At 42.2% G+C, this 18,665-nt stretch overlaps 1 protein-coding gene across 3 annotated transcripts in view; it reads left to right on the forward strand.

Moving 5' to 3' along the window:
- LOC119729012 (transcription factor AP-2-epsilon-like) overlaps nucleotides 1-18,001 on the forward strand; it is a 115,268-nt gene extending 97,267 nt beyond the window's left edge. For all 3 annotated transcript variants that reach the window (XM_038201495.1, XM_038201493.1, XM_038201494.1), the window contains exons 7-8: nucleotides 12,379-12,520; nucleotides 14,161-18,001. In XM_038201495.1, the coding sequence (XP_038057423.1) occupies nucleotides 12,379-12,520; nucleotides 14,161-14,485 (467 nt within the window). In that variant the 3' untranslated portion in view covers nucleotides 14,486-18,001. The remainder of the gene's footprint in view (nucleotides 1-12,378; nucleotides 12,521-14,160) is intronic.
- The last annotated feature ends 664 nt before the right edge of the window (nucleotides 18,002-18,665 follow it).

Consider the following 18,665-nt stretch of genomic DNA (forward strand, 5'->3'; position numbering starts at 1 on the left):
CCAGCCTGCGGACTTGGAAGTCAGCGCGTGCAGCCAAGCGTAGCCGCTTTGGGCTACAAAGCGCCCATCACATGTCATGTCCCGCAAGTTCTTGTATGTTACTCCTTTTTTTTCGTACAATGTTATCTGTCTGGGACTTCTCCCGTGGGCGAAGCACCGCTCGCGGGAAGTGTGGCATCCTCCGTGACGAAGTTGGCAGTTGGAGCAGACGATATCTGTCATACCGTTAGCCAACAGGATATGACGGGGCCCCACGATAAGGAACGGTTTAGCGATCGGATCCTGACACAAATTCGAGTCTGGCTTGGGTTTTTTGGCCGGCCATGAGGGCGCCTTCTCAACTTTCTGGTTTACCTAGCCTATCGTTAAATAGGAGTTTGATGCTGTCACGATTCTAATAACAATTCTATCGTCAAAGTCGCCCAGCCGCTCGTTTGAAACCCTTTTTAGCTTGTCATTAACGCCGTCCCTGCGGCGCCCCAGCAGTACGCTAACACTTGTTCTGTCACTGAGAAAGAGGTTGAAATTAAGTTGGGCTTGTTATGGATATGACAAGCCCAAGTTGGGATTTGTTATGGATGAACACAAGATGGCCACTCGTTGCGTCACGTGACTCACGTGCTCCATTACTGAGAAAGAGGTTGAAATTAAGTTGACCCTGGGATCGAGTTGGGCTTGGTATGGGTGAACACAAGATGGCCACTCGTTGCGTCACGTGACCAAACAAAGATGGCCGACTTGGAGCGAGTCTATTTCAAGTGTTAACATTGTTATAGGTATATACTTTCCCTGATGCTGTCGGGGAATAAGGCAAAATTATTTCCTTGTGAACAAGAATCGACTAGTTATACGACAGCAGGTAGCAGCCCACGACATCCCAAGCTTTCACTTAGGCTACACCAAGCATTCTTACTTTTAACAGCCTAGGCAGATTAATGATAGTTTGATGGCGTATATACTGATTGGAAAGCTTGTGATAAATTACCCACAGTTCGTTGGTTGCCCCTTTTATAGAATTCGTTTTAGAGGCGCCATCATGTCACAAAAGCAAGATTTCACTTGCATTATAGACAATTAACGTATCAATAACAGAGACAAATTAACGCTGCGTGTAATCCATGTTGACTTTGCTTGCATTGTCTAAACAAAAGACAAATTAGTGAAGATAAAAGTAAGAGGCCTCGATGTGTAAAATTAACCAAATGCCAATGAACTGGAACCATTGTTCTTTGCACCTGTCAGGGACCCGACCAATTTTTTACTCTGAAAATCTCGAGAAAGAATTCCCCCAATTAAATTGACATTAGCATACGAATGCCTCCATTTTCTGCCTCCTGTTGACTCCCACGGTATCCCCGTTGTCTAGGCGCTTTCGCCGGGGAATAAATTAATATCAATCTGTCCGGGTTCCCGGATACATAATTCTTGCGATCAATTGCTGATCGATATTGGCGATGGGACCATAATTGCTCCGACACTTGACTACAAAAGAGCCGGAATTACAAGTCAAACATATATGAAAGGCACCGCCCCGGATCCCAGCAAAAATATTGTGGCATTGTTTCGCAAGTGGATGGAGTGAGAAAAAAAAATGTAAAACAGAAATTGACTTTTTGTGTACTTGGTGGATAAATTAGGATCAGGAGGATTCGGTTTTCGTCGCTATCGCAACAGATGTGTCTTGAGACCACGCCCCAACTTACCAAATGTCAAAGGTCATCGTCTTTTGTCATTACCCAAAGTTTTTATTAAAATTAGCCTCGAAGAAGACAACTTGTTCTCCCAACCATCCCTGAAATTGTTCATGAAAAATAAGCTCTGTAGCCTAAAACCCATGGGTCAACATTTGCAAGATAAACTTGGTCAGTCTTAAACCACGCCCATGATAACGATCGTGCTACTTCAAGGACCGGAAGGTCTCCGTGATTTTGTAATGGTCCGTACGTCCACTGAAGCTGATCTCTTCTAAATTTCCCACTTGAAGATGTTGGCCGCGAAAGCTTGTTTCAAAAAAAAAACAAAGAAAAAAATCCTCCTGCTATAACTCTCCAGCTGACAAAAGACGGTGTGATGCGCGGTGATGCAGCGTCTTCCTTGTCTTATTTTTTTTCTCCCTATTTTCGGCCGGACCTGACTGGATAGTATTTCCTCCTCCTTGACTCGGATGTCCCGGCAAATCCTCGCTTCGTCATGCTCTCTCCAGCCCCGGCGTTTGTGTAAGACGACCAGTGCGGAAGTGACAGGATTTCAGCCGGGGACTCGCGCGGCCGTGTGTACCGCCCGGCCGGCCGGCTGGCCGGTCGGTCAGCGGCGGTTGGAGGAAACCACGGTGCCTCGAAGTATCGGAGGAAGGACCCGGGTCCCAGGCCTCCGATTCCAATCAATACTCTCTTCCCTGACCTCTTAGCGTTTGGAGATGTGGTCTCCTCGTTTTTTGGCTGTTGAAGGAGCCCGGCTCGCAGGGGATAACTCGATGAGATGACATCGAGGGCATTCAACCGGACTGGCGAAGAAAGAAGATAGGGTCGTCACATGGGCAGGTGGTACGACGATGGGCTTTTTACAGGCCCATCTTGAGTAGCTGAAGGAGACACCAAACGATAACATATCAAGGGTTGTTACCGATTGAAAACAAACCTCGTTGAAATCTCTGCAACAACACAATGATATTGAGTGCTGTGAATATACCCCATCCAGAAAGCTTGGTATTCAATATACGTTGGTCAGCCTCAGTCCTCACAGTAAATTACTGCAATTTATCAGTGCATTCGGGACAATAGCAAATTGGGACAATATCTACATACAACTGGATAGTCCACTGGAACAGGGATTGCAAGTTGTAAATACTGTCCCTCTAAAACTTGCCATGTTCAATTTTATATCATCTTAGACATCATTTAAAAATTTGAGCCCGATCTCGCTCAAAGCAAAAGCCTGAATAATGTCCTTATTTCATTTATAAAACAAAATTATCATGCTTCAATATACAGGTGCCACCTCACTTGAGATAAACTTCAGAGAAAAAAATGAAGATTTCTGGATGGCAGATTGTTTTAATTGTTGCCATGGAACGCATGAGTTCCCGTACTGACTAAGAAAAAAAAAGAAATCACAGTCACATAACGGCCTGAGGGCACGTTGATGTTCCGGGACTTCCAACCTTGCTAACTCATTATTTTCATCCGGTAGGAAGGCCATTTCTCGTCATTGATTTTGCCTTGTATAATGTAGTCTCTCTCGGGCACATTGCACCCCAGCAGGTAGCACGCTCCTCCCCGCCCGTCACCACACGGCGCAAATTTTGACATCACCCCGCTCGCTCTTCCCATGTGTAAAAGTGCATGCACATCGCGCTTGGTATAGGCGTTTGACTCGCAAAACGCTTCGATTAACTGTCATCGGCAGCAGTTTTGATAAAATATGATTAGGGTTATTTCCAGCTCATTGGTTCCTTGGCAGCTCTCCTAGAAGGGTTTTTTTTTGTGGTATATTATTATTTTGTTTTCCCGTCAGATGGGCACATTTCCTACCCGTGTATAGATGACAATGCCCGTGTTTTTCTCCCGTGTGTAGTGTTTTCACAGCGTGCCTTTGTTCGTCGTGTCGGTGTCAGCGCAGCCTTCCTTTGTTCCGTGCCGACCGTTCTCGCACTTGTTTTCCTTTTTGCTGGCAATTTTTTTTTATGTCTCATCTTCTTTGGTTGTAAATAACCCGCGGCAAATCTGTTTTGTTTTTGTTTCTGTTTGAACTTGTCTCCTTTTGCTACGAGCTCAAACAGAGCTGTCGGAATTTCAACTCGTATCTTTCATCATTCGAATCGCGAAATCATTCATTTGATTCGTCGAACTCTTGCTTGAACAAAATGGCATCTTTACGAAACAATGAATGAACATTATTACGACCGATTAGGCGAGAGGACTGTACTTTGTATACGGCTGTTGGCCTCGCTCATTTGGTGTAAAAAATGTCACATTTTGTGTACGGAGACATGATAGGGTTCGTCTTCGGCATGTGGTACGTTGGAAAAATGCACACGTACAAAATGATTACGTGCGACCTTTTGAAAAGAAAATGGCGCTCCACTGGTGAATTCTCAAATGTGGTACCCTGCGGCGGATTTACGCACCTCACTCAACCAGAAATCTCGCTACAAGACGTCAAGGTTTCAGACTACAATAGATTGCTCATGGAAGAAATCATGCGTAGAATTCAATAGTCAGAACCACAATGGGCTTGGTCAAAAAGTAACCCACTTTCCAGAAAGGTTCAACGTTTCTGATTCGTGCCCGTCATCGAGTTTTCAGGAAACTTAAGTTTTTATTCCAAAAAAAGAGATCCGGTTACCAAGCTCAGGGGGAAAAAGTATCCATTTATATCGGTGTATCAATATAACAAGTCCTTTGTGGCCTTCAGAAAAATCACGAAGGTGCAAATTAAAAGAAATAAAAGGTGAGAAAAAAAATCAGTTGTGATGGGATTGTAAGCCCAGCGCGCAAACAATGCAACAGCATGAATGCCTTTAGTAGTAGTAAAGCTGCAGTTCGGTTTGGAGCTCACGCCCGGCGAATATTGAACCGAAAACGGCGTTGAGTGACCTGCCTTCCCCCTTAAATAAAAAAAGATCCACAACCCCCATCGATTTCATCTCCCCGTCCCCAGCCCCCTGTCCCTCCTTACCCTACTCAATATTCTACCGGGGATCTTTCAGTGGCTGAACTCAAGCAATGGGTAATTCTCGGCCAGCGAGCGCGGCGCGGCCCAGCATTTGCCCACTGACCCGTGCGCGCACTTCCCCCTTGTACATTTTTATCAAAGCTATCTCGCAGCGATCGGTGGCGAGTTCAGTAACACGTGAGTGCTTTCAGGCGCGGCCCACGTGCAATAATAAACGGTGGCCTTTTTTAATTCCGCCCGTTCTACCTGTTTAGCATTCTGAAAAATTCCGCCTGCGATGCTTTTGCCGGTCGATTGTGCACCGTAAATAAACAACAAGATACCGACTGAGGAGACACGTGTTCTCTAATGAGCGCTGACCCCAGCACCTATGAATTGGCAATCACAACATACAACTCCACATTTTTTTTCCAGAAAGAGAATGATTATTTCACAACTATTTCCTCAAAGATTATCACTTGGTTGGTCGGGGTGCATTTTTCATGTCTCTGTGAAATAGAAAATCCAAGTTGGGAACATTTTGGTTGTATCCGGGATTTTGAAATAGAATTCGGAGGATGAAGGCACTGTTAAAGCGGGAATATTCCATCTATACCGTGCTTACAAAACCTTCAATTATGTTTTAGGTTTTTCCTCACACTGCCCCATCCATTATCGTGAAGCATCAATATTAAATTTATTATCAACTCCAAAAAAAGAGTCTATCGCCATTTCGAACGTACGTACTGCGGAGACGATTTTAGCACCTTTTTGCGTTATGTGAAACCATGCTTTTTAAGTCAACTCAAGTTGCGCACACGCTCATAATTTTTGTGTGTGAACTTCTTTACTATCACCTTTGTCAAATCTATGGAACCGAAACCAGCATTCTTGGCTGCAATTGACCTGTTTCTATTTCAGTGTATTTCAATGCAGAATAGTCTCAGTCAGATCAATCGAAAGAATTGTTAGGCAATTTTTCTGCGATCAAATCCTCCGAGAGGTTATTGGCATACGTTCTATACGTTTCGAACAATGATTTGGGCTTTCGAAACAAACTACACCCAGCATTTTTTAGTAAGCATGCTTTGAAAAGTTTGAATTCACGTAAAACCTTTTTGAGTTTTTACATAATCCCCGAAAAATAAAGGCATAGTATTACGGATCCAGTTTAACAAACATGATGATTTTTTTGTCAAAGTCCCCGCTTTGCTTTTTGTCATTGTGTTGCTGTGTTATGTGTTTTACGTGTCATTAATGTGGTTAGTTTCGACAATTTGTCTCGCTATGAAGGAAAAGAGGAAGTAGAAATAGCGGGAGATATATATTTTTAAATATTACCTTCTCCAAACAATGTGTTCTTTTTACACCAAGATATTTACGACTGCGAATCATTGTAAAGCTATCGCTCCGTTTGAATCGACAAGACGTGTTTACGCTGGAAGTGATGAAACTGAAATTAAAACGACAATGTTGCAGTCGTTTCGGGTTTTGATTCAAATAGTAATGTCGTTGTCCTGCAAATCAACAATGATGAAATGAATTATGTGGCCTGTTTTCCTTTGTCTTTTCCACGGTAACAATTATAAAACTCAAGACTTTTATATTAAAGACATAATTGCACTGAAAAAAACTTACAGCAATGAAGTTTATTTTGCAGCATTAAACCAACAGTTACTTAATACGTGTGATATCAGTCCGCGCTGTGACCAGGTTGAAATATCTTCCCAGCATGCCCTCGACCGGAGATTGCCGATTGCGACTTGCATATCAATACTGTGCAGTGAAATTTCAAACTATATGAAAATATCTGGTAGAGAGATTTGAATTTTAATTGAATGTTTGACCGTGAAAGTTGTTAACATTCCGGATTGAACGCCATATTTTTTTCTACCGATAGTAGCTTATCAATTTCAGACGAAATTTAGCGTTGCTTGTAATTGTCGATATGACACGGCTCTTTGCAACCTGTCACGGTGGTGTGAAATTTGGCGTTTGATAAATTTTCCAGTGAGCAGTTCGATTATTGTTAGTCATTGAAAAAAAGGGTCTGGGGATTTATTTACTCCGCCTAAAGTTTACGAGTAAATTGAGGAATGGGGACCATGAAAGGTGTGAAATTTACCACAATTTTTGATTGGATTCTTCTTTATTGAATGAGGTTTAGAGTTGATATCTTGGTGAAAAATACACTACCCGGCTGTTTCGCTGGGTACATCTGCTTGTCAAGGAACCCCCCCCCCCCAACTCGGAAGAAAGAAAAGAAAAATCACTGTTTTCATCATATACTAGCCTCCATTATACCATTGTTACCAGGAATCATGCGGCGCTTTAATTGCGTTCGTTTTGAGCCCCTCGCCCTATTCAACCGCCATGGAGAGCTATGTCCAATTACCGGACACAATGGCCTACCGGCAAGAGTCATCCGCCTCCATGTTTTGTCCAGTCTGACCTCAGATTACAAAAAATGGAGGAAAACTCTTATTTACCACCAAGAGGGAAAACAACGTCGAGAGGAAGAAAAATAGCGAGTGCCAACTATGGGCCTATCTGTCAGGCACCAGAGATCAGCCTTTGTACGTGTGTCTATTTTCTTGTCACTTCGGAAAGGTGTTATGAATGATAAACTGACGGTGAATGGAAAATGATTTGGCATGCAGGCATAAACGCGCTGCATTAATGAGACACGGGTAGAATCTCACGGCCGCTGAAGAAAGACAAATTCAAACACCGAAGCCTTGCAACGTCTCTTGCATACACCACGCTCAATGCATGCGGACGTAAAACCTGTTCACAGGTTTCCTTTTCGGTAGTCGCTCCCGTACCGCCTCGGCCCAATTATCGCTGAAATTGAGCGAACCATTTGCAATCAGGCGGGCGTTTTACTGCCAGTGTTTGCTCTACATTTTCAGAGTCTTATTTTTTCACAATAGGCGTAGAATCAATTTGTCATTGAAGAAAAAAATCTTCTCTGTGGTATACTGATTACTGTAAAAATGGCCATGGTGTAGAAGGGGCGTGTCCAGCTTTGGCTCCAGGTGAGGGGGGTAACTTTGTGGGTTTTTTCTTACATGATTTTCTTTCTTTTTCCAACCCAAGGGGTAACGGACCCCCACCCCACCCCTCCCCTCCTCAGCCCCCCCCCCCCCCCCCGATACGCCACTGGCAAAGCCTACTAGCTTTTTATGCCTTAAAAAGGGTACACACTATTGTTATGGTATACAACTTGTGTATTATGCTGATCTTGGTTTTTAATGAATCTAAGACTTAAGTGTACACAGAGGCTGGTTTAGTTTATCCAATACCTGATCTGCACGTTATAAACTCATATCTCATTAGCGCGCCAAACTGACTCAGCCGCTACAAGCACGTGCGACGCCCACGGCGCTGTAAACAGCAACGGCGGTGTCTGTATATTATGTGTGTGTACGCAGAGAGGTACAGCGCGCACTCACCGCGCATCGGCACAAACCACCAAGAAAATAGTGCCTAGAGGGGTCCAGGGGGAAGAGGGCCCAAAAACCCTCCCTTGCACGGCAAATTAGAGCGTAGAAATAGGTCAGAAGGTAGAGACGGCGAAAGAAAAAAAAATGAGGGTGTTATGACATCAAAGTGGGGAGTAGTACGATCGGTGCATGACCCCTGTCCGTACATCGTCACAACGGCTCACTAAAAATATTAAAAATATTAAAAAAAAAAAAAAACGATCATCAAAAATCCCACAAAGAAAAACAATTCAAGAGGTATTTCGCTCTGAATGTATTTATCTCTATTGATGGAAAATATTTCTTTCTTTAAAACAAATAAATGCAAGACTACGTGGTGGTGCAAAAAGAAGGAAACCCACTTTTGGCAGCAATTTTTACCTACTTGTAGAGCATGTTTCGAAAAGTCAATTTAATGGTATTACAATATTGATGTTTAAACATAAGTGACGAAAACATGATTACAAATACATATTTTGTTTCTGAGATATGGTAGTTTGAAAATTGCATGTGCCAAACCTGTTTGTCCATGGACGGCTTTATTCCATCCGCTCGACTGAGCTCCAGAGCTTGATTTCAAGACAAAAAAAAACACTGAACTAGACTTTCACGTGGACAGTAGTGATTTTGGTGACTTGTATTCAAATTAGCATAATAACACTATTCTTGTGATTTTTTACAAGATTTTTTTTCACCACGTATGGTTGAAGAGCTCGACTTCGCTATATACATTATAACAAACAAAAAAAATACAGTTCAAATAAGCTTGCTTTGTAGTAACCGCAGGGGATATGTAGCACACAAACAGATAGAGTTAAGATCTCCTGTTCAGAAATGCCTCAATAGGTGGCATGTGCATTAGTTTTTCATCACTCTAATTAAATTTGAAAGCATTAATGACATAAATAAGCTTGGGTAAACTTGATGGTTTCATTAACACACACGCGCGCGCGCGCGCTCATCCAGCTGGCACGTTCACGTCGTTGTCGCGGAGTTGCCTCTCACTTCTCGTGTTCACGAAAATAAAAAAAGTGCGAGGTTTAGATCGCCCCGAGGGCCTTTACTGCGAGCCCTTAAACCCGTGCCGCCCCGGGGCCAAGCCGCCGGCAACTAGCCCAACCGTTTACCCACCACGCCGTGACGATACAACGGTTATTTTTGTTTTTTTCTCCCTCATCACCGCCCGTACGTTGTGCACGCCGGTCCCGCCGCCAGAACCATCAGCACAACGGAAGGAATCATTTCCGAAAATCCAAGCAATTTATTTATTATTCGAAGCGGAGCAAGGCGAGAGTAGAGTTTCTGACGATTTTCTTCGAAAGTGCGCGATGCAGAATGATAAAAAAATAAATTACGATTTTACTGGTCTATCCATTTTAGCGGATGTGGTGCGCCATCAATATTAAGCGGGGAGAATGCGTGCTTTAAAAATACATTATACAAAGTGGCAATATAAGTGGTACACAAGTCATGCAAGCCCTTTAATATCCGTATTACCGGCCTGAAAAAAAATATAGCATTATTTTGATATCTACTAAGATAGCGCAAGATATCCATTCTTCCCATCTTCAATATATTCTTGATAACACTTATATTTGAACGCTCCAAACACATACTGGGGCTTAAGTGCAACTAACCAGTCTAAATTATCCCCAAGGCTTGCCTATAATACACAGATTAAAGGTCTCTTGACTATAAGAAAGAACCCAGAAATCTTTAAAGGTGACGAGGTACAAACACACGAATGGCACGTTAAAACAGTTCACCCAAACCCTTCCTGTTCCCGTAAATACTTGGAGACGACCTGCCTGAAATACCCAGGGGCCGGCCATTCCCCTATACTGAGAAAGAGAGAGAAGAAAAAAAAACCTTAAGAAATAAACAGAAACAAGCACGACAGGCCATTATTTATAGTCAAGTTCTAGACCGGTTAAAAAAGTGAGCATGATAAAATGCAGTAATTAGTTGTAGCCTGAGGCGTACCATCCACAACACATCCCTCTTTGCCAGCTAAACATCCCCCGTGTGTGCGCCAATATCTAGGCCTCCTCCGTTTTGCAAGAGGAGAAAATTAAAGAGATCACTGCCCGGCGAAGCTTCTTCTTTATAGTCGTTTTATTTTGCCTGGCGACCGCGCCGTATACCGTGCGCGGTCTTTTTCCCGCTCTCTCTCTCTCAGCGGGGCCCGGGCTTCATTGGCCCCCGGGGCACCCCGCTAGCGAACCCCGGGACGTGTCAGCGCCGGGGCCGCTCGGCGAGTTCGCGACCCGCTCCATCGTTCAGTTTCTAGGCTTCGTCGGCACCCGGTGATGATGTATGTACGCGTATGCATGCGCTTTGATTAATATTGGATGGCTTTGGCGGGATTGAACGCTTGAACGATGCGTTTGGAAAGGTGACGCAAAGAGCAAGTGGTACTTGGGGAAATGGTTTCGAGGCCGCGGTTTAATGGGGAGGCTGGTTAGGGGAATTAGGCTACTGCAGTGTTTCGTCTGCGTCCAATGCTGTGTTGCCGCTTAAGATGATAATGACCATGATAATAAAGGAATTGTAATAAACACGTGGTAAACACGATGATGATTTTAATCTTTGGTCATGACACAAACATCACAGTGAGCCAAGAAGGGCCAAGATTGCACAATGTAGCCAGTGTATTATTAGGTTTCACAAAAGTAAATGATGTATTCCTTGAGAAATAATCAATTAATTAAAAAGTATGCGAGATCTCATCTGATTTTTGTCGTCAGTCACGTGGAAATATCGAATCTTGTGATTGGCCAACGCAAACGGTTACAATCTAACCGACCAATGCGGAAGGGTGTTAGATTCCCCCCAGCCAATCAGGACGCTCGATGAGCGTCGGATTGAAGCGTCAGAAGTGCACTTACTCTTCGGTTACTTTTTGTCGATTCCTTGCCTCTAAATCACATCCTATCGGTGCGTAATTACGCTGTGCGCAATATATAATTGGGTACGTGGAAAGAAAAAAAAACAAGAAGAAAATCTTCAAAAAAAAGAAGAAGGAAAGGCCCTGAGGGGAGATATATTTGCGGCGAACGAAGAATGAAAAAAAAAGAACCAACTCGGCAAAAAGAAAGAGCAAAATATAAAAGAAGCGGGTTCGTGTACGATTGCAGTTGCCGTGGAAACCGCGGTGTCAGTGTAGCCGCAGCTGAATGCGATGTTTGCTGAATATACAGTATTTTGTATCGCGGTTGTGTGGCGGCGTGAAAGGAAGCCGTGTTTGGATAGGGCATTGTGGAGGGTCGTTGAGTGTCGAGGGAGCCGGCCTGATGCCTGCGTACTGCGACAGAAGATGAGGGGCCCTATCCACGCTTTTATATCGGGGATATCATACGGCAATCATGACATTCTGTGGAGGGCTATTACAGAGTGACAAAATGAAGATTATCCGCGCGGACATGAGCTTGACAATCTGGTCAACCTTTCACATTGCAGCTAGAAGCACTATCGCTCGACGAGTGTTATCCACTGTGGACTCGGTTAGGACTGATACCTCTGGGAGCCTATTCTATAATCAAAACCCGAATTGTGTTGCTCTTTGAAGCTAACTTGGCGAGACTGAAACAAAATTGTCATTTTCCATTTGTACAATTTATTAAGGCCACTTATATAACTGCTTATTCATGTGACCGAATAGTTATTTGTTATTAAATCTACATTTACATGTACCGTTCTTTGTATAAAAACTTGTGTGTTTTACCTGCTTTTTTTCGGTAATGCTGCACCAGTACGATGCATGCTCCGAGAATCACAGGTCCAAAACCTGCACCGGTCAATTTCTCTGGTCATCTTAAAGGTCTTTGTTTTTTTTAAATTACAACTCCTAACATTCAAGTGACCATTGATATCAGGATAACTATACGTGAAAATAACAGCGATTCATTGTTCAGGGCGCCACCAAGAGGTTATAGATGGGTATTGTTCCAAGTGCATTATGGGGGAGTCGACATGCGCGCGCAAACTTGAATATTAATTTTGTATTTTCCCCACGCCTTCCATGTAGAATAACTTCACTTAAAACTGTTAAGCAACGGAGGAATTGTGGAATAAGGAATAAATGCAGGATGCGGGATGTTGACCAACTTGACCATGCTTCATATTTGAAAGTGGTGTCTTCCAGACTAACGCTTGGTGGCGCTCTTTATTGAGAATACCTCTTATTTGAGGTTATTTGGCCAGCCAATTTGACTGTTCCGTTTCTTTTCTTCTCTCACAGGCGAAGCAATACATTTAGCCCGTGACTACGGTTACCTATGCGAGACCGAGTTCCCGGCCCGACAGATCTCCGAGTACATCGCCAGGCAACACAACGATCCCACCGAAGTCCCCACCAGAAGAAACATGGTTCTAGCCACTAAGTGAGTATACGCCTATACATATACAGGGCAGTTCAAAAAGAAAGAAACCCACTTTTGACAGAAACTATATGAATCACATATGCCCAGAGTTTGGTGCATCTACGGGCTTACGCCAAGCAGGTCTATAGGCTGATAGAATTTCACGCCTTGCATTTCTGGTGTACGCTTTTGGGGTGCATTCGGCAAAGAATTTGAAAAGTGCAGAAGGCAGAAAGGGGAAAAAATTAGGAGTGACACAATAATGGAGAGCACACATCACGAACCCAATTACTTGGCAGTTAGCCATGACTCACCAACCAGCTCTGGAATATTTGAATTCCGATCTTTAGCCGAGACACTCACGTTCTATTCTGGACTCTTTCGCCCCGCGATGACAAAAAAAACCCGCACTATTAAATAGCAATTAGTCTTCTTCAAAAGGCCTGCCCTCCATGTTGGGCTGTCCTCATGACGATACACCGGCCAAAGCATGAAAGGTACACATGATGTAGGTCGCCCGACAATACCTCCTTTTTCCTTATGCTAAGTGCAAACCTATTATTGGCGCCTCGTGGCGCGAAAGGAGACCCACATTCTCTCCTTTTTTTTTTCAATCCACCCCTCCAATTCGGCAAATAAATTCACGGAAGAAGTGCCCACAATAATTGTGTCCCGTGTTTGTCAGAGGAAAGTTCGTCCTCCCTGTATACGACCTCGAGCGTGTACTTTGCTCTTTTGTGGCAGACGGGTTCATAAAACGATGACAAGAGATGATGAAGACGTTCTATCCCTCATGATGTATCGATTGTGTGATATCCATCAGCAGAACAAACCTTTCGGTCACAATCACTGTTCAAATATGACCAAAAATCCAACCCTGCTCGTTTTCAGGTTTATTTCCCCCACAGTAGAAAAAAAATATGAAAGAGCATGGTATTTTGAATGCAGTGCCCTTTTTTTCATTCAGAAATACGAACTCGCCAACATTTCTGTATATCCCACTTCAATTATTATCTCTCTTTGATAGAAGGTTATTATTATCATCTAAATGCACTCCGGTCGCATCGGGGTAAAGAAATGCACTTGCGAGTTTTAATGGTTATGTACTTGATAAGGCGCTTCCTCAAATATATGAGCACAAAGTCATAATGGTTGTGAAGGGCAAAACTTAACTTTGAAATTCATTCAGATCTCGACGATCGACGCCATACAAAATTCACGGCTCAGGACAATGATTGCGAACCCGCTCAGATTCGAACTGTTCACCTAACCCAGCAAGCTCAGTAATCGAATGGTTAAGATCTCTGTTTATTTGAAAGCAGGCGGTCGAGGGTTCAAGTCCCACCCATGTATTTCATCTTGTGCAATTAGAGAGCTGTTGTATGCAAGGGGAGTCAGGCTGGCGTAGTGGTACTTTTCTCGCCTTCCACCGCTGTGACCCGGGTTCGAATCCAGCCTGGACCAACACGTGGATTGGGTTTTCAGTCCCTACCTGATTCCATGGGTTTTCCTCAGAATATTCCTTTGGGTTTTTCCTCCCACCTCTAAAACTGTAATTTCTTCTCATTGTCTTCTCTCTACAGATTTTAAACCCAAAAGCCAAATGTGTTCGCTATGAATTGATGATTATTTTGTCGTTTTTTGTTTGTTTGTTTTTTTAGACAAGTCTTGAAAGAGCTTCAGGATGTCTTGTGCCAGGACCGCACCCCGATCGGCAACACGAGGCCACAGCCGATCCTGGAGCCTTCCGTCCAGCGATGCCTGACGCATTTTAGTCTCATCTCCCACGGCTTCGGCACCCCAGCTCTTTCCGCGTCCATGGCCACCCTGCAGAACGTGCTGACCGAAATGCTGAAATACATGGACAAAGCATTCCCAAACGTCACCCCGCACTCGGCCCATTCCACGTCGGGGAGCAAGATCGATTCCAACTCCAATAAGACGAACGGCGAGAAAGCAGACGAGCCCAGGAAGGAGGTTGTATGAGACGCCTTGTGAGAGAGACTAGCAGCCGTTAATCAGTCCTCGCACAGACAGTTGATGTTATAACACACGAAGAGATAGTTTGATCGGAATGAAAACGCGCGTTCAGCTTTGGAGTTACCAAAAAAAAAATTGCTTCTTGTCTGTACCAGGCATGGATGGATTTCAGATAATCGGATTCTGAATCGCCAACATTCAGATGTAAGATCCTGACAGGAAAGAGCAAGAAATATACACAGCATCTCACCTAGCATCATCAGCTGGCTTGACATTTGGATGCTTTTTCTTTTCTTTAAATCTCCCGCCAAGAGGTTGATGACATCAAGCGTTCATTGACATGCGCAGAATCGTCCAAAATGGACGACCTTACTGGGCAGATGAACCAAAGACAGTATATAATGGGTTTTGTGTTGCAATTTCTCGTGGGTACAAAAGCGTGTTGCCATTCTATTCGAGGACTCTTCGTAAAAAAAATCTATAGGAATTGTTTTCCCACCGACTAATTAAATTTAAAAAAAAGAGCACCTTGGATAAAGAAATGACTCTCTTTCTAAAGAGGTAGTATTCAGTGCTAAGTTGTGCAGTATTATCCCTGCTCGTATGCCATGTGTGTGTATCTGCGTTCTTCAAAACCGTTATGGTTGGTCTTTTGTAGTTAGCTTATGATGGTCGACAGTCTTCGCAAAAATGCACACAGAATTTTCTTCATGAAAGCTCCGGACATCAGACTTGTTTCCATTGCGGCTGCATGGGCGAGTCGCATGATTAATCCTTATGGTGGACCCTGCGGGGTTCTTTTTTTATCCAATCAAAAGCATGGAACGGACTGACGTCAGTGTTGGTTCTGTTTAACTCAACCAATGGGATTATTTTGACAGTTCCATGGCATTTTGCTGAAACTTCAGGTATAATTAGACATACCTAAGCAACAGGGTAACTTACGAGGCTGACAAAATAGAACCTTTATATAATTATATATTAACATGTAGTTTTTTTTATCAACAAGAGGCGTGTTTTTTGAGAGATATTTCCTTCGTTTTATATCATCATGTAGAGTGTTTCGTTTGTGTTTTTGACATCGCGGTTTGACAATCAATGACGAAATCGAGCTGATCGCCTGCGTTTTGAACTGTAACATTGAAGCAAGCTTCCGTATTGGTGGCTGTGCTGCATTGAGGCTTTTTCTGTTAACTTTTAATGTATTTAAAAACAAAATCCCGACCAAAGTGTTGAGTTTTGCAAAAAAGACGCCGAGCATATTTCTTCCCTTAAGTGGTAATCGAAATGCCAAATGTAAATCAAAAAAACAAAATATAATACAAGGGAAAGATGTACTCGATTATGAAAAGAACGCGGTGTGAACCAGAGGTGTAAAAAGGGCGCGTTTTTTATTTTTGAGGTGAGGTATTTGCTGCATGTAGATTTTTTTGGTTAAAAAAAAAAATCGGTGTCATTTAAAACCAAGGCTGAGAGTAAGTACAGTACTGCTGTCAATTGTCTTCACTTTCCTCCAATTGGACATTTAAGGCTCATGTTTAAAACAAAAGACCTTTAAAAAAAAAATCGCAAATTTTCCAGCCGTTTTTTAACGAAAAGTTGTTTTGTGATGCACGTGCAATCTTTCAGAGTATGTTGCCGGTTGCCCCTGAAAGATTTGAACTCGCCACGAAATTATTGATTTTTTTCAAGTTTAATGTTTTGGTCTTTCAGTTATCCTATTGATATAGGGCGAGTTTCACAAAATGCATTATTCACTTTGGTTACCAGTTAAAATGTGTACGCATGCTACAACGTTTTTTGTTTTTTTTTACAGACAACCAGTCAAACTACAAAACACCACATACGTCTTCTTGTTCGTGTTAAGTATTGCCGTGTCGTAGAATAGTATCCCTTCCGTGCAACCAATAGGCGTTGAGGACATCGATCACGTGGCAGCACGTCGCTGCATAGTTAATCGAGTGATTTGCATAATGCCATTTTGGTTGCATTTTCTATGTACAAAGTTGAATGGAGCTGATCTGTAACGGCTGTTGATGAACTTGAAAGCACTTTCTCCACCGATTATTGAAACCAACACGGTGTATTTTCCTTTTCTTGGTTTCGTACCTTTTTCTCGTCATTAGAAAAATAAAACGAACCAAATAAGTCTCGACGGGTAAAAAATGTGTTCAAAGCAACTCAGCGTTTTAACAAAACAAAAAAAGTGCAAACTTAGACAGTTTATTTAATTGGATTTTAAATGTCTGCTGTAATTTATCCCACCAATTTTTAAACGAAAAAAAAAAATATGTCGAATTGCTTTTTGTTTGCCAAATTAAGCTTTCTACCTCTTTGTATGGAAAGTAGATTAGAGAGTAGTCCTGTCATAGTTTTTTTTTTTCGTTCTTATTTGTATCTTTGGAATGAAGGGACCACTGTCGCCATAATCAACCGCTAGAGGGCGCTGTGACCACTGAACAGCATCAACTCGGTGTAATTTTTTTTTTGCCGTTAGCTGTTTGTAAAACTAAAGGGACTTTGTTTGCTCTGTCAGTATTTGGTAGAGGTACTCTAGAACCTGAAGAGGCTGGTTTGTTTATTTTTTGTCATTTCTCCTTGAAGTGAAATGAACAATATGACGATTCTGCCGCCTTTCTTGAAGGAGAAAAAAAACGGTTCGTCCCATCCGAGAGGAGTTTTGTTCTGAGGTTTACCACTCACACAGATTGTTGTAATTATTGATATAAAATATGGGGGGGGGGTTACAAAATTTACAGATTATTGGTGTAATTGTACAGCTTATTGAGCATAGCTTCCACACATGCGCAAAACAATTATTGATTGACTGGAAGAAATACTGTTTTTGCACACCATACATTGTATGGCCGAGCAAAAAGGGCAAATAAAGTTTTCAATGAGATATCTCTGTATGCTTATCAGAATGCTCAAAGGGGGTTAGTTTTTTTTTATCATAAGATTTTGTATTACGTGTGAGTGGACTGGGATCAAGTCTAATGTGAGTATTATGAATATTGTACTGTACGTAATTATTGTCTTTAGTTGAGTCAATACTTAATTTATATTCAACTTGCCTGCCAAGTCCCTCCATATTTCAATCTGTACAATTTATTATTTAGCAGCCAAAAAAAAACCAAAAAAAAATAAGAAAAAAAATGGAGGACTGGGCAGGCCAGTCTAACCATCACCCACCGCCATTGTTTCGTATGTAGCAAGCGGAAAGATTACTGTATAAAAATGAAGTGTTTTTCTTTTCTTTGATATGGATTTTTTCCTTTCTTTCTCTATACATAACTCTTCGAGTGCTACTATCAGTCTTGAATATTAGGAAAAAATGATGGAAACCTTTATAGCGTCATTGTTAATATGTGTATCACGTGACTTGTAGTCATTAATGCCAGAATGTTGTACATGTAGATACTTATTAAGATATCGATACTTAAAATATCGATCATTAAGTGTTCGGTTATACTCGTCAAGGAATCGATTAAAAACGAATAAATTGGATGACAAAAAGTGCAACTATTTCGAACCGGTTTCAATTTCATTCGCTTTTTGCTATTTTAAAATGTCTATTAACTAATTGTTTGATTATTCCTCCAATGACTTAAAAATGATTCATGTCAGAGCTTTTGAAGCAATACATCTTTTCAACGGAAATGGGGAATATTTTCCAAATGAAAATACATTTCTTTCGCTGCGATATAGTTTCTCGTGTTTGGGGGAAAAAATAATTGCTGTCTGTTCAAAATGTTGTTCGATTTACGGCATAAAACAGACACAAGATTTCTTTATGGGTAATTTTACCATGACAACCGCAAAGAAAATACAAAAGTAAATTTTTTTAAATATAAATGGTCGCCCTAAAAGTAGTCAGGAATATGCATGTCTGTGTCGTCATCAGTATACCTCTAAGGGCGACCATTGCAGGAATGATCGCCCCTAGAGGTGCTGATGACGATTCAGGGCGACCATTGCAATGATTGTCCCTAGAGGTATTTATAACGACACACACAACATGCATTATACATTTTGTATGGGGCGATCATTGCGATGTCGCCCTGCGTTTTGCGTTGTTTTGAGAAACGTAATTTTTTTTCTCCCAATGTTGTTTACATGATGCTCCTCTTTCATCAAGAGTCATTTCTGCGAAGTTTAAAAAAAGTCACTTTTAGGCCAAATTTGA

The sequence above is a fragment of the Patiria miniata genome, unplaced genomic scaffold (genome assembly GCF_015706575.1).
Source record: "Patiria miniata isolate m_02_andy unplaced genomic scaffold, ASM1570657v1 HiC_scaffold_20, whole genome shotgun sequence".
Classification (NCBI taxonomy): domain Eukaryota; kingdom Metazoa; phylum Echinodermata; class Asteroidea; order Valvatida; family Asterinidae; genus Patiria; species Patiria miniata.